Below are 15,948 nucleotides of genomic sequence, written 5' to 3' on the forward strand. Positions count from 1 at the left end.
GTGGCTATATTTCTTAGTTGTAGAAGTTGCAGGACATAGTTCTTGTTTGTTTGTAAGGGAAGAAGAGGACAGAAGAGGTTTTGGGCTTGGGTCCATTAACAGAGCTAGGAACAAAGAGGGGGACAGAGGTCTGAGGGATGGTGGAGGGACTTCAGTTTTGAAATGCTAACTATAAAATATTTCAGTAGGCAGTTTAGTAGAGAGATCTAGACTCAGGACAGAGATTTGGTTAAAGATGTTGACTTTGGAATCATGGACATCTAGGTGACAATTGAAGACATGGGGTCACCCAGCAAGAGTATGCTTAATGAGAAGAGAAGAGGTGAGAGGATGAAGCCCCGATGGTACCACCCCTCGGGGGGTGTCAGGGGAAGCAAACCAGTAGAGAGGCCTGAGATGAAACTGGTATTGAGGAGGTGGAAACCCACAGAGCATGGTGCAAGGCACGCACCGGGAGGGGCAGTTCGAGAACAGGCGGGTCTCAGATGCTGTAGAGCTGTCAAGTCAGCCCAAGCCAGAGATGTGAGTTAGAAGAAGGTTCTGGTGAACTTGGCGAGAGCAGTTTCACTACAGTGATAGGATGAGAGATGGATTTCAGTGGATCGTGGAGGAAATGGGCAGGGAGGAAGTGTCAATGGGGAGCATAGCCAAGTGTTTGAAAAGTCTGCTGTGAAGAGAAAGTAGTAGGAAGGATTTGAGGTCAGGGAAGTGTTTGTTTTTTAAGGATGAGAAAAATCTGAACGTATTTAAATGATGCACATATTTAAATGGTGATGACAAGGAGCTAATTAGAGAGGGAGGCGTCTGGCCGCAGAACTGATGGGGCAAGGCCCCTCGCGGGGCCAGGGAAGAACAGAGCAGAGGCAGGTGTTGACTCGGGAGGAAGGAGGGGAGATTGGCAGGATGTCCTGGCGGGAAGCAGAGACAGTTCCCTTTCCGATGGTTTTATTTTCGCTTCCAGGCAGGAGACCTTGCTGTTGGAATATTAACGATGTTCCCGAGGGGCTGCAAACCGGTCGCCTTTGGGGCTGGATTATGGCTGGATTCCGTTGGCACTGTTTTTTTTGTTTTGTTTTGTTTTTTTGCGGTACGCGGGCCTCTCGCTGTTGTGGCCTCTCCCGTTGCGGAGCACAGGCTCCGGACACGCAGGCTCAGCGGCCATGGCTCACAGGCCCAGCCGCTCCGCGGCATGTGGGATCCTCCCGGACCGGGGCACGAACCCGTGTCCCCTGCATGGGCAGGCGGACTCTCAACCACTGAGCCACCAGGGAAGCCCGGCACTGTGCTTTTTAAATTTGGGAGTTTAGGCACCGCGGGCAGGGCACCGATTCCCCTGTTTCACAGCCCCTCCCTCCTGCCCCATCCCAGCTTTCCCTCATCTATCAGCCTACTTCCTGGAGGCCTTTGAACGGCTGACTGACTTTGGTGATCTGGCTTTCTATAATGGAAAGAAACATTATTAGTTATCGTTAAACCTTAAGAAAATAAACCTAGAGGGGTGGGATAGGCAGGGTGGGAGGGAGACGCAAGGGGGAGGGGATGTGGGGATATATGTATATGTATAGCTGATTCACTTCGTTATACAGCAGCAATGAACACACCACTGTAAAGCAATTATACTCCAATAAAGTTGTTAAAAAAAAAAAAAGAAAGAAAATAAACAGTGAGCTCAGGCAGCATAATGAGAAAATAACCAGACAGCAGGTAGATGAGCGCACCTCCGTTTTCAAAGATCGAGCTGTTTAAATACAGCCCTGCCCACTCTCCCTGGCACCTCCCGCTTCTCTTGACCATAATTGGCTCTAGCCAGCACCCACTTGCAATTTACCAGGAACTTTCCAAATAAGATCCCTTGTCCTGGTAACAGCTTTACACGTTAGGTGGTCTGATCTCTCTTTTACAGCTGAGACCCCCGGGGGCTCAGGTAATTTTCCTAGGAGCTTGTAGTGAGAAAAGAGCATTCATTCACACTGGGTGTGCTCTTGGCCTTGGGCACAGCCTGTCTGGATTCTAGCCATTTCTTGGGTCGTACATTCTCCATTCCTCTTCCCTGGTTTTCCTTGTCTCTCCAGAGGACGTTGTTTGTCGTTCCTCCGCGTGTCCTGTGAACAATCACGCTGAGAGTTCTAACCTACTCAGTCTTCTACCCTCCCTCTTTGGAGGAGAGAGGCGGCCTAGAGGCGACAGAGCCAAGCCGCCCGGGACCAGGTCTGGCTCTGTCACTTGTCAGCTGTGCAACCCTGGACAGGCTGCTTCCCCCTCTGTGCCTCCGTTCCCTTCTCATTAAGATGCGGGACTGGGGTTTCCCTGGTGGTGCAGTGGTTAAGCATCCACCTGCCAATGCAGGGGACAGAGGTTTGAGCCCTGGTCTGGGAAGACCCACATGCGGCGGAGCAACTAAGCCCGCGAGCCACAACTACTGAGCCCTTGTGCCACAACTACTGAAGCCCGTGTGCCTAGAGCCCGTGCTCCGCAACAAGAGAAGCCACCGCGATGAGAAGCCCTGCACCACAACGAAGAGTAGCCCCTATTCGCCACAACTAGAGAAAGCCGGCACGCAGCAACAAAGACCCAATGCAGCCAAAAATAAATAAAAATAAAATAAATTTATATATTAAAAAAAAAGATGCAGGGTTGGCGGCAGTCATGACATCTACCATTGTAAAGATGATAGTGAGGGCTGAGCGAGGTGATGTTTTTTAGGAACAGCGCCTGGCAGAGCAGGTAGTACCAGTGCTCGTTAAATAAATACACATACTCAGAGCATCCTCTGTCATTTACAGGACACGCAGACCCTTTGTGCTCATTTTTTCTTCTGTTGAACTATCAATTTCATGTTTTTATTTATTCACGCCCTGGATTCTTTTATAAAACTATTGGAGGTCTTTGTATTTCCAGTGTTGAAAGCAGTGCACACTAAAACCCTAGATGTTATCGGTGCTCAGTAAATGTTTTGATGAATGCCTTGATTATTTTAGAGCTCTGTTGTGAAATGTGGTTCTCATTTGGGGGCAGAGGGGGATCGAATAACAGATGCAGTCTCTAGATGACTTACATTCTATAACACCAAGACCCTTTGACAGTCCCTTTACCTTCTTTATTTTATAGAATGACACATGAAATATAGAGGATCTAAGTTATAGTGACTTAATTGCAGCCATAACCCACAAATAAGACAGAGGATATTTCCTGGCAAACCAAGAAACCAATGTCAGTGAATCAGTTTTAACTGCTTCTGATCTTACATTAAATATAAAATATTTCAAAATGATGTATTTTTTCTTCGATTCGCTCCAGTGAGCCTTTTCCAACCTTCCATAGTGAATTTCCTAAAGGCAGCTTTGTTTTTTGGGAAAAGAACCCTAACCACACTGCGATGCCCTGCTCCTAAGAAGGCAGCAAAATCGAGGTAAACAAAAGGAAATTAGCAAAGAGGAAATCATTCTGCTCTGGAAAAAGTGTTTTCATAAATTACATGAAACTAGTGCCTTTTCTTTTTTTAAAATTAAAAAAAAATTGAAGCGTAGTTGATTTACTAGTGCCTTTTCAAATTGAGGATTCTGAACCCTAAGAACATATAAGTAGCTTTTGATATTAATATATTAATAGATGAAGTTGCCCTGAAATGCTCCAGCACAGCCTCCTATTTCTCTTTTTCCGATATCAGAAAGTACATCATTAAGTTTAGGCAAATGTGACAAGTAGGCGACAGTTAGAGGTAGAGTTTCAAATAATTTATTTTCCATTCCTTGCTTTACAGCGCTTTGTCACTGTTCTATGTCTACACCTTGAATGTCCTTTTCTGAATCATAGCGGCATGATATATTGACGATGACATCTTAAGTGCCACAGCACCTGAAAATAATATACACTAAATCTCAATTTATCTGCAGATGGATGGCTGCTCCGCACAGTCAGGAGTGGATATGGAGAGAGGGGTGCTTTCTCTGCTGGTTTTCAAAGCTCCCATTTTGTTACTCAGACGTTTCACTTTCAGTCTTCTTGTCTTAAAAATTCCAATACTTAACGTCTTCCTTCTTTCAACCCTCAGTATCCTAAGTGTAGTCGAGACGTGAACCTTTCTTTTTCCTTTTCTAATTTTGTAGCTCTTTCCCAGTGCGCTGAGAATGGATATTTTGGGTGTGATAGGGTGAGAAATAGCCGGGTGAGAAACTTGGCTCTGGAAACTCAAAACCTAGTGGGAGATCTGCTACAACTCTCACGGTTGACTCTCTGGGACCGAGGAAAGCAGTTAAGTCAGGGCACAAAAACCAGGACGTGCTCTTGGTGACCCCTTTTCTTCTGTGACTGTGTTGAATTGTGGTCTAGCTCAGAGGAAGGGTCTTGATGACTGTAGTTTTCAGAAAAATGGTTTTCAGGGTCAGTTACACCTGTTGTCATAGGTGCATCGAATACTTCTGATTTTTCAACACTTATAGCAGCCTGTGATTCTTTCAGGTTTTACTTTTGCCCATTAAAAGAGTAGATTAAAAGAATATTACAAGTTAAAGGTGACACATGTGGGGCTTCCCTGGTGGCGCAGTGGTTGAGAGTCCGCCTGCTGATGCAGGGGACGCGGGTTCGTGCCCCGGTCTGGGAAGATCCCACATGCCGCGGAGCGGCTGGGCCCGTGAGCCATGGCCGCTGAGCCTGCGCGTCCGGAGCCTGTGCTCTGCAACGGCAGAGGCCACAACAGTGAGAGGCCCGCTTACCGCAAAATTTAAAAAAAAAAAAAAAAAGGTGACACATGTGGAATCTAAAAGACGACACAAATGAACTTATTTACGAAACAGAAACAGACTCACAGAGAGAGCAGACTTGTGGTTGCCATGGGGGAGGTGGAGAAGGATGCAGTGGGAGTTTGGGATTAGCGGATGCAAACTATTGTATATAGGATGGATAAACAACACGGTCCTGCTGTAGAGCACAGGGAACTGTATTCAATATCCTGTGATAAACCATAATGGAAAAGAATATGAAAAAGAATGTATATATATGTGTATAACTGAATCATTTTTGCTGTACAGTAGAAATTAACATTGTAAATCAACTATACTTCAATTTTAAAAAAAGGAATACTACAAGTGAAAGATGAATTTTTCTTAAACTCAGGCAAACTGATTCTTCTTATTTAAAAAAAAAAATCCCTCAGCCCTCCCTACAGCTACCTTTCGATTTGTTTTCTGATGCTCACTGCCCACGTTCTAGGCTGAGCTGGCCCTGCCCCACTTGTTCATCCTGATGTCTTTACACTCTGCCTCTGCTCCTTTCATTGTATTGCAGCCGCCTTCTCAATTATCTTAAAGACATCAGTCCAAAGTCTCTTTCTGTCCTTCTTTTCTTTCTTTTCTTTTTTTTTTTTTGTAGCTGTTGTCGCTTTGTTGTGGTAGAGCCTTGACTCTGCTAACCACGCTTTCTTCCAGAAAGTCTTTTCTCGTTGGTCCTAACAGGACTTTGGAATTTTCTGGGTTTCCTCCTGCGTATTTGATAGTCCCCTTTCCCTCATCTCACCCTTACTCAAAGCTCAGTCCTTACCCTTCCGTTGGTCTCTTCTGGGACTTGACCCCTGGGTGAGCTGACCTTATAAGGCTGTCTCTCTGGGTATCTAAGGATGTCTGCAGTCTGCACCTCGAGCCCCTGCTTCTCCAGGCAATTCTGGTTCTGCATCTCTTACTGATGGGACCCAGTTTGATTGTAATGATGTAACTTTCGACACCTAAAACTGGACTCATCCTACTTTTGGTTAGTGGTTTAGGACAGAGACCTGTTATCCCTTTCCCTTCGTATCTGTTGGTTCATGTTATCTCTATCTCCAGCTCCAATCTATCTGTCTATCAGATGCCTGTGGAGGCCTCGGAGGGTGGGTAGAATTTGGGTAAGCGGCAAGACGGGGGGAACAGCATTCCAAGTGAGTGGAACAGAAACGGGATGGGGAGGGTGTTGTGAGGAGTCAGGAGTCCCACTTGATTTGAGTATTTGGGGATAGTTGGGGAAGGATGGGGTTGGAGAAATTTAAGCCCTGTATGGGCAGGCAATGAAGGAAGTTAGAGATTTTGAACAGAGAAATACGGTGAGAGCAGTGTTAGAGAGAGATTGGTTGAGCTTTGAAATGCAAATGATTAGGGGTCAGCAAAGCCTTGGTGAGTTGGAGATAAAGGGGTGGGGCTCCCCGGGGGGTTGGGGGCTCCATGAAGAAAACAGTGAGACGGTGCCTTTGAAGGGAATGGATGTCAGTTCTGGAAATACTCAGCTTGAAGTGGCTCGAAGCCACTTGAAAGGAAATGTCCATTAAGCATTTGAAGATAGGAGACACAGAACCTGTGTGAGTACAGGGCTGGAGAGAGAAACGTGTGAGTCATAATCGCCTTTCCAGTTTTTACTGCTTTTTCCATTCCTCATGATTCATTCTTTTGTACTCTAATGCGGTTGTGTTATTTGTGTTAATAATAAACCTCATTTGTCTTGACGATAGCTTTCTGTTAGGCTGCCACGAACTGTTCAAACTTATTTTTTCTCGGTGACAAATAAATGATTATAAGTCTACGGCTTGTCACAGTTTCATAACTTTGGACACATTTATCTATTGCTGTGAGTTAAGTACATTAAGATGAACGTTTCGCAGGTACTCATGGTGTAGCGGCATAATCAATGGCAGGAAATTGGAATTTGGGAGCCCTTCAGCAAAAGAGCAAAGATTTTCTCTAAAACTGTAAAAGGTTGCTTTACCGTTGTTATCCTAGGGTCAGATTTTTTTTAATAGGAAGGAGTGAGGGTCGTGATGCTGACAGAGTAATAATGGGTCTTTGCTCTTTTATGTCTCTGTAATAACGTACACTGTTAACACACGAGGCCACGTGCACGGAGGCCTTGGTGGGTGGGGTGGAGGAAGAATGGTAAGAGGTGAGGAAAGACTCAGCTTTAACTGTGGGCTTCCTGCTCTGATACCCCAGTTTGGGAGAAAGACAGAACATTTTGCTTCTCGAGGAAGAGTCACTGAGCGGGTGGGGAGCTGCCCCTCGCTTCCGCTGAGGAAGAATCATCTGTTGTTCAGCTGTTCTTGTTGGCAAGCTTGGTAGGAGTTTGGGTTCAGACTGCAAGAGGCAAGCCCTCTGCCACCTGCTGTCCCGTGTGTTTGCAGGCAAAGAAGGTCTAGGCTCCAGAGACCTTCGTGAGGCCAAGTCCTGCCTGTGTCATCGGAGGAGTGAGCTGGCTGAGCAGAGGGGCCCCTCTGAGTCGAGGCAGCGGACGGAATCAGCACACTCTCCAACCCTTGTCCTCCTTAGAAACGAGCAGTGTTGATGACCTTGGGCTGCACTGCAAACTGGAAAGCTGCTTGCCGCCCTCCAAGGCATCACCCCGCTTCTCTGCCTTTGTGGGTCACGTGTAACTAAAGCTAAGGAGGGCGAAATGTGATAGGAATATGGGGGTAAAGAGAGCCCAACGGGAGGACAGAGAAGGTGTGAAGAAGCCGAGCTTTAAGGCGTAGCTCTCCTTACGGTATAGGGAGACATGCTCCGAGAGGTGGTGGCTTGTGAGGTTCGCAGAGCTAGGAGCTGAGACAAGCGTCTAAGGCTGGTGGCTCCCAGCTCAGAAGTCTTTTATGAGAGCTGTTGCCTCTAAGAAGTTAGCACCAGAGTCGCACAAGTGCAGTGTTGCCCCTTGCCGTTCTGCCCTCTGCCGTAGACCTGCCCCGCCCCAGAGCGTGTCTGCACTGTTAGACTTGGAAATGAGTCTCCCATGTGCCCTCAGCAGATAACTGTCTGCTTGGACCTCTGCTAAGCCTCCCTGGGACTCCATGGGCTGCGTCATCATTATCTAAACCATATCCTTAGTATCAGATGCCTTTCCGTTCAAATCCATTTGTGCCCAGACAAATTTCAGAGCACATGTCCTCAATATGTTCATATTTATTACTAAATTAATTCATGCACTCATATGTATTATAGATGTGCTATGTGTATTATATATATAATATATAATCTATTTTGTGTAGCATAGGAAAATTGAAATGAAAAGACATTGGATAAAAATAAATGTAAGCAGACGTTCTGTTCTTTTTGAGCAGCAGTAGATCATTTTGTCCCCGACCCTTTGCCAGAGGAGCCATGTTTAGTCTTAGAAGAACAAATTGCAAACACTGTCACATTAATTGTTAGAGCCCTTTGTCTTTATTCCTGTTGCTTCTAATCTTGTTCAGATTTAAACCTCCGTTCATCTCCACACTTTTTTTCTCGTCACACACTTTTTGTTTGTTTGTACCACCTGTATGAGAGTTCTCAGGAGAAACAGTATATGTATATTCTGAGACAGAGAGAGGAGAGTTAAGATTTATTTTAAGGAACTGGCAAATCTGAAGTATGCAGGGCAGGCCAGAGGCTGGAAATGCAGGTAGGATTTTTTCACTCCGGAGGTAGAATTCCTTCTCCTTCAACTGATTGGATGAGGCCCACCCACATAATGGAGGGTAATCTGCTTTGCTCAGTCGACTGATTTAAATGTTACCACAGCTAAAAAATACCTTCAAAGCAACATCTAGACTGATGTTTGACCAAACAACTGGGCACCATAGCCTAGCCATGTTGACACACAAAGTTAATCATCGCACACCTGTATCGTAATCTTCTGTTGGAACTTTCGTGGTAGCCACCTAGCTTACCTTCCCACCTCCCACGCCAAATACTTCCACCCATCCCCGTTCTGTCGGAAGAACCTTTGAAGGGGGATTTTGATTGACTCTAAGCAGCATAAGTAATGATAATATTCACTGCAATGATATATTGCTTTAGTGTTTCCCAAAGCACAGTTACGATAAAAGTTAAACCTCTGTGCCATCCAAACCCCTCTAACTTTCCAGCCCCATCTCTCCTGTCACTGCTGGTCTTATGTGCCCTCTAGTTACCCCCAAAGTACTCAGTTCTTCACAGGCACTGATGATTTTCCTGTCTCTGTGGCTTTGCTCTATGAAACAGAACCAACACTAATATAAGGCAAAATATAAGATAATAGGAATAAAGAAGGGGCTGAGGGAGACGGGAAGGTGATGTGAATAATTCAGGCTTCTCAGACCTGAAAAAACTTCATTAAGCTGGGGAGAAAGGGAAGCGGGGAGATAGACGGTGTTAGGGGCTGAATTCCCCCCCCCCCACCCCTCCCGCCTCACCAACCAATTCATATGTTGAAGCCTTAGCTCCTAATACAGCAGAATGTGACTGTGTTTGGGGACAGGATCTTTACAGAGGCTGTTAGGTGAAAATGAGGTCACTAGTGGGGGCCCTTGTCCAGTATGACTGGTGTCCTTATAAGAAAAGGAAATTTGCACACAGACATGCACAGAGGAAAGACCATGTGAGGTCAAGGGAGATGGTGGGCGTCCGCAAGCCAAGGAGAGAGGCTTCGGGAGAAACCAACCCTGCCCACACCTTGATCTCGGACTTCACGCCTCCAGAACTTTCAGAAAATAAACTTATGTGGTTTAAGCCACCTAGTCTGTGGCACTTTGTTATGGCAGCAAACTAACATGGGTGGAGTGAGGCAGGGCTCAGGGAACACAGGCCGAGAGGCAGCAAACATATGGAGTGTGCGATGGGCGTGGACGGCTCATCTATGTGACCGCTACCGGTTACAGCTGGTTTCCAGAATGTGTTGGAAATTTGCCTGGTCCTTGAATTAACCATCCTCTAGTGGCTTGGAAAAGGGATTTCTGATGATGTTTTGTTCGGTCTTAATGAGAGAAAGCACCTCCAAGAGAGGGGCGTCTCTCAGTAAATACCAGGCTGGAGCTTTGCCTCTGAAGTGTGGGTTCCTTGTGGAGTGTGAGGGAAGAATCTCTTTTGCTCCTTACTGGAGTATCAACTGATGGTAAGACCCAGGTGGTAGAGCAGACAACAGGTGGTAGAGATTCTCTTGCTATTTTCGTTCTGTGTTATTGTACTGGTCACACAAGGGCCATAGCGATCTTCTGTTATCCTTTTTAGCTTGAGTTAGTGGAAGTGCCAGGATGTCCCTTCATTTTTCTTTTCTTTCTTTCTTTTTTTTAAAAAAATAGACTGTATATTTTAAGAACAGTTTTAGATTTACAGGAAAATTATGAAAATAGTACAGAAAATTCCCACCTGACCTACACCCAGTTTCCCCTGTTACTAACATCTTACATTAGTATGGTACATTGGTTATAATTAGTGGACCAATCTCAATACACTAAGTATTTTATTCAGTTTCCTTCATTTTCATCTAATGTCCTTTTTCTGTTCCAAGATCTCACCTATGACACCACTTTACATTTAGTTCTCATGTTTCCCTAGACTCCTCTTGGCTGTGACATTGTCTCAGGCTTTCTTTGTTCTTTGACGACCTTGACAGTTTTGCGAAATACTGGTCAGGTATTTTGTAGAATGTCCCTCTCTTGAGATTTGTCTGACGTTTCCCTCTGGGTTAGACTGGGGTTATGCGTTATTGGGAGAAAGAGCACACAGGAAGAATGTCCTTTTCATCACATCATGTCCAGGGTACCTATATCAACATGTCTGATGACTGCCGATGTTGGCCTTGGTCACCTGGCCCAGGTGGTGTTGGCCATATTTCTCCACCATCAGGTATTCCATACTGTACTCTTTTTTTTTTGGGGGGGGGGATACAGTGGTGTGCTGCAAGCCTTGTGGATCTTAGTTCCCCGACCAGGGATTGAACCTGGGCCCCAGCAGTGAAAGCACCGAGTCCTAACCACTGGACTGCCAGGGAATTCCCCCATACTGTACTCTTTAAAACGAAGTTGCCATGTACAGCACACACTTAAGGAGTGGAGACCCTCAATTTTTTAAACACAAAAACATGTGAAGTAGGTTTTGAGGAACAGGTGTGAGTGATGATGTTGCTGAATTATGGAGGAGTGGCAAAAAAAAAACAACAAAAAAACCCCAAACATACTTTTTTGGGTTTGTTTTGTTTCAGAAAAAAAAAAAAAGCTCCATACTGTCGCTATGAGAAGTAAGAAAAATGTTGATTTGAACTTTGCAATTTGTGGAATAAAAATAGATTTCAGCCTTGGGCTTTTTTTGTTGATTTAATTAAGGCAATCAGTTCTTATCTGTACCACTGTACACTTATCTGTACCACTGGGACGCCAAAGCTATTGTTGCAGCCGGAAAAGGAAAGATTAAATTGGTCTGTCTTTCATTACTAACTGAAAGGTTATAGAACATCGCTTTCTTAAAGGCAGTGCCTTGCCAGTTACATTTACTGGACAATCCAAGTTCATGTGGGCTTTTCATAGCCTGACCTGTCCTGGGTGACCGTTTCTATTATAGGCAGAGGACCTCATTACTTCCCCCTAGTGGTCAGCTTTATAATCTTGAATTCTAGTTGGACAAATTCAGCAGGAGAAACCTCAAAGTTCATGGCAATCCTCATGATAATTTTCCTTAATATTTTAATATGGATGCTAAAATGACATGGTGATTGAATTTTAGTATGTCTTTTTGGATTAAAACTAATTTTTAAATGGGTCACTGTTTTCAGGCAGCAGGTAATGGTAACTTGATTAAAAGCTAAAGTGAGGAAGATTAGTATTCTAGGCGGAAGGTTTACCTTGCTACTGTTCCACTGAGAACCTCAGCGGCCATTTGATTTTAACCAGGGAATTGAATCTGGCTTCTTGCAAGCGTTTTATCAGCACTGTAGGAGCAAGTGCACATTCTACATAAACCTGAAGACTACAGAGCTTTACGGGGCTAGTAGTGGGAGAATCCTCTGGAGTATTGTTTGTCATTCCTTCACAGGTAAAATTTTATCTCCAGGACAGGAAATGGCTTTCGTTTAGAGTTCTCCATCAGCATTCATTATGTTACCATGCTTTAAAAAGATGCAGCGCCTTTTATAGGATGCTATCTGTCTACATATTCTTAGAGAGTGGAGAGAACTTACAGAATTGGAGACTGGTTTTGTTATTATCCTTGATGGAAATACTGGGTGACACAGTACTTGAGTACGTAGGTGGTAATCCTTCGAATGAGTTCTGGTGTTTGTGCCCAGACCGGAGTTCTGTTTTATTGAGAGCCAGAGGGGATGGCGTCTAAGGAAAGGCAGCTAAATCTGCTGGTCTTCTTAGATGTGCTCCTGATTAGGACAAAAGCAGAACCTGAATGAGAAATGAGAAGGGAGGGATTCAGACAGAGAACCAGTATTAAACCAGTCATCTCTGTGTCTGTTTGTGATACTCTCGTTGCATATGACACCATACAGATATGGTCAAGGAGCAGTTGATACGTCTTTGTTTTCCTGAGCGGAAGTACGTTTAGTAACGAGGTTACCTGTCTGTTCTTGCTCACCCAGCTCCACCTGATACACTGGAACTCCACCTTGTTTGGCAGTATCGATGAGGCTGTGGGGAAGCCCCGTGGAATCGCCATCATTGCCTTGTTTGTTCAGGTAAATGGTCTCCTGCTATGATTGCTGTATTGTGCAGAGATGCTTATTTCTAATTCATTTTGCAAAGGGTTTTTTGTTCTCTCTCATTTTTACTACTTAGAGGTGACATTAAACACCTATACAGAGAACACTGATACTTTAAAAATGGAAAACTTGATCTCTCTGGGTCAAGGATGAGTAGCCGTATTCACTGGTAGAAAATGATTCATTGGCTTATTAGAACTTTTCTTCGGAGTGGCATTCAGGGTTTTTGGAGAAAGTAGTTAGGAAACGTCTCCTGAAGGCAGAGTTCATTTTATTATTGAAAAAGAATTTCAGAAAATATTTTTGGACCTCGCCTTCCTGCAAAATCTAAGAGAAATCAATACTATAATCATGTAGTAGATTCCTTTAGCTATTCGTTATTAATAATTTTCACTCTAAGATGATTTGAAGTGCCTTGTAGAAAACACTGATAGGATGAGAGCGGCAAAGACCTTGGTGGATATAGTCAATGTAAAGTTTAGATTTGAGCTCTTTGGTGGGCGAAAAGAATATATATAAATTTAGTGACACGTACAGAAGCGGACCATATGCTTTCAAAGGTAAAATTTTAATTTAGTTCCTAAGGTGAATCTCTTAAATCTTTTGTCTTGTTGTAATTACTTGATGTAATAAAAGATTGAGAGGTGAAGGAGACCCTGGAAATTGTAGGCTTCCCCCTTCCACCTCTTATAGAAGAGAAACCAAGGGCCAAAGAGGCCACGTCATTGTTTATAGTCACACAGGGATTTGACGTCACCAGGCAGGACCAGAAACCATTGTCCACTCTGTGTGGTTCCAGGCTGCCTTTGGATAACCTAGTGGTCCTTAATAACTTAATTTTCCAAAGAGTGCTGAGGAAGGGGCCTTTTGAAACCTCTTTTTTTTGGGGTGGCATATATTTCAATAGTATTAATTCCAACAATTTCCTGTTATAAATACCTCTAAGGTATTTCTTTATTGATGTTTGAAAGTAGCCTTCCAGTTTTATTTAGCCTTTTAGTATTTTGAAATCCATGTTTTTAAAGTATAACACGTCATGGAATTTAAAACAAATCCTTACATTTTAAGATAAATCTTCTCAATTCATTTCATGCGTTTTTCACAGGCAGGGCCCTATATTCCTTCTATTTTATATCTGCATTGTATAAGGAGAATGGAATCACAAAATGTGGATGAAAAATGTTTCAAATGATACTACAAATATATTTTGATAATCTTTAGTATATTGAAAATAACTGTTAAAGTCCATCTTTTGTAACCTGAGAAAGTGAACAGAGCATCCAGATTTGACAGCATGAGGCAGTAGATGGCAATGTCTCATTATTAGAAAAAATAAGAATAAAATAAAAATAAGAACACAAATAACCAAATGGTCATCTGTAGGAGAGGAGGGAACATGTTAGTTTCATCTTTGGAGACGGTACTCAGTACATACTTGCGAATGGAATTCAGTATGATAACGATGTTTTCACTTACTGCTTCTCAGTGTAGAACAGCTGGCATGCAGTAATAGTGCACTAGATTGGAAGCCGAGTCTCTTGGGACCAAACATCGCCGTTCCCTGGGACCAGCTCATTACTGGAGGCAGGCAAAGCTTGGGAGCTTGTACTCTGGCTCTGACTTTCCATACGAGGGAAAATCCAGGTTATCTACGTGAAAATGCCTTTCTCGGGGAGAACAGAGTCGCAGAAACTGTAGAGCAAACATTCACGGAGGAAAGAAGGGCTGATCGGGAGTGTCAGCTGAGGCAGAGAGGAAAGGACGGCATGCGGGGGTCTTGCACTTAGGTCAGAGGCTGGGAGAAGCGGAGGGGAGGAAGTCCAGGCAGTGAGGATGGACTTCCCTTTCAGGAAGCTTGACTCAAAGACAGATGGGGTGATAACTCGTGGTGATGTGCACAGCAAGGTTCAGATTGTTTCATATTGAGATCCGAGATGGGCCTGTGTTTTTATTCTGAGCAAAAAGGGCTAGTGCAGATGTTGTTTAAACATACCAGCAAGAAAGGGGATAATTGATGTAGAAAAACCTCAGAGGAGGTGGAAAGGCGTGGGATGAGAGCTTAGGTGGATGGACTGACCCTGGACAGGACGGGCCCCATCCCTTCTCCGAAATAGAGGGCCAGGAGGAAAGGGTGGGCACAAACGGCACACAGTTTTAGGTGAAGAAAGCCAGGAATTTAGGGGAATTTATGCCTGATGACCTGTACTATCTGAGACATGCAAAGCAAAATTATTTATAGAGCAAAGGAAATATGGGTGTGGGATTGGGTTTTGAGATAGCGCAGGAGGGGAATGACAATAGACTTGACGGTCCTTGTGGGAGACCCACTTGAGATTGGACATCACAGATGGTACGGGACAGCGGATCATCCAGGGAGAGGAGCAGAGAATTCTAGCAATTTTCTTTTTTTCTGGCCGTGCCCCGCGGCATGTGGGATCTTAGTTCCCTGAGCAGGGATTGAACCCATGCCCCCTGCAATGGAAGCACGGAGTCTTAACCACTGGACTGCCAGGAAAGTCCCTCTAACAAATTAATTGTTGTATTGATCCGTTACAGAGCATAAGGTTTAGGAGGACAAAGGGATTAGAGAATGGAGAATGGTTGAAGAGGTGTCATTCAGCATAGGCAGGAAGGGAAAGGGATGAAGCCAGGAGGGACCTGAGGGGCGTGACGCCTTGTGATCGGTGAACAGGAAGAGAGAGAAAAGAAGAGAGAGCTGGCCGGATGGGCACTTGTGGTCAGAGGCAATGGTCTTTGTTTGGAGTTGCAGTTTTCAGAGTGAAGACAAATGCAGGGTGTGTTCTCAGGATTGGTTTGCTGAGGTGGGAGGGAGCTGATGAGCATGAACTGAGGGGTAAAGAGACAGGCCAGGGAGGGCACAGGTCGCGCACAGGGACGCTGAAGTCCTCTGGAGTGACGGCAGGAGGGGATGAGCACTGCGAACGACCGGCGGGTCAGTAAGTGACCAGTAGAGCAGGATCGCAGCGGGGGAGGGCAGTCCGCTCGGAGGAGGAGGGTGGCTTTGGGCTTGTGGGGTAGAAGACCCATCTGAAAGTGACAGCTGGGAGCTGGCTACAGCTTTCACTCCTGTCTTGAGGGAGACTGCACAGTGTCCACTCCAAAGGCTTGGGAGGGTGGTGGCCTTGAGCAGACCCCAGGGGTTCACAGAGACCCCCTGGGGGAGGTGGCGGGAGAGCTTGTCAAAACTGTGGAGTCATCCAGTTTCAGAGGCTGCGGTGGAAAATGAGGGGGATTAGCGTTAGAAGCGGAAAAGCGCAGGGCAGTGCAGGGCTGAGGTCGTCCGAGAGGAAACTCACCAGAGGGCTGGCATTTGGGGCGGCGGTGAAAGATGGCCGAGGGGAGGGTCAGGAGTTACTGGGTTCCTGGCAGACTGTTGGTCCCATGTTGCGTTGCCACCTGGACTGCTGTAGGATTTTAGGGGCTGAGGTGTGCAGAGGATCCATCTATATTTTCTTTTTGGTGGCTGTAACCCCTTCAGAC

At 45.1% G+C, this 15,948-nt stretch overlaps 1 protein-coding gene across 4 annotated transcripts in view; it reads left to right on the forward strand.

Moving 5' to 3' along the window:
- The window catches only part of CA8 (carbonic anhydrase 8), a 94,227-nt gene that overhangs the window by 38,134 nt on the left and 40,145 nt on the right, over window positions 1-15,948 (forward strand). For all 4 annotated transcript variants that reach the window (XR_013824522.1, XR_013824523.1, XR_013824524.1 and 1 more), the window contains exon 4: window positions 12,328-12,423. Coding sequence is in view for 1 of the 4 variants with exons in the window: in XM_079901554.1 (XP_079757680.1) it covers window positions 12,328-12,423 (96 nt within the window). In the remaining 3 variants the exon portion in view is untranslated. The remainder of the gene's footprint in view (window positions 1-12,327; window positions 12,424-15,948) is intronic.

This window comes from Stenella coeruleoalba (genome assembly GCF_951394435.1).
Source record: "Stenella coeruleoalba genome assembly, chromosome: 17".
Lineage (NCBI taxonomy): Eukaryota > Metazoa > Chordata > Mammalia > Artiodactyla > Delphinidae > Stenella > Stenella coeruleoalba.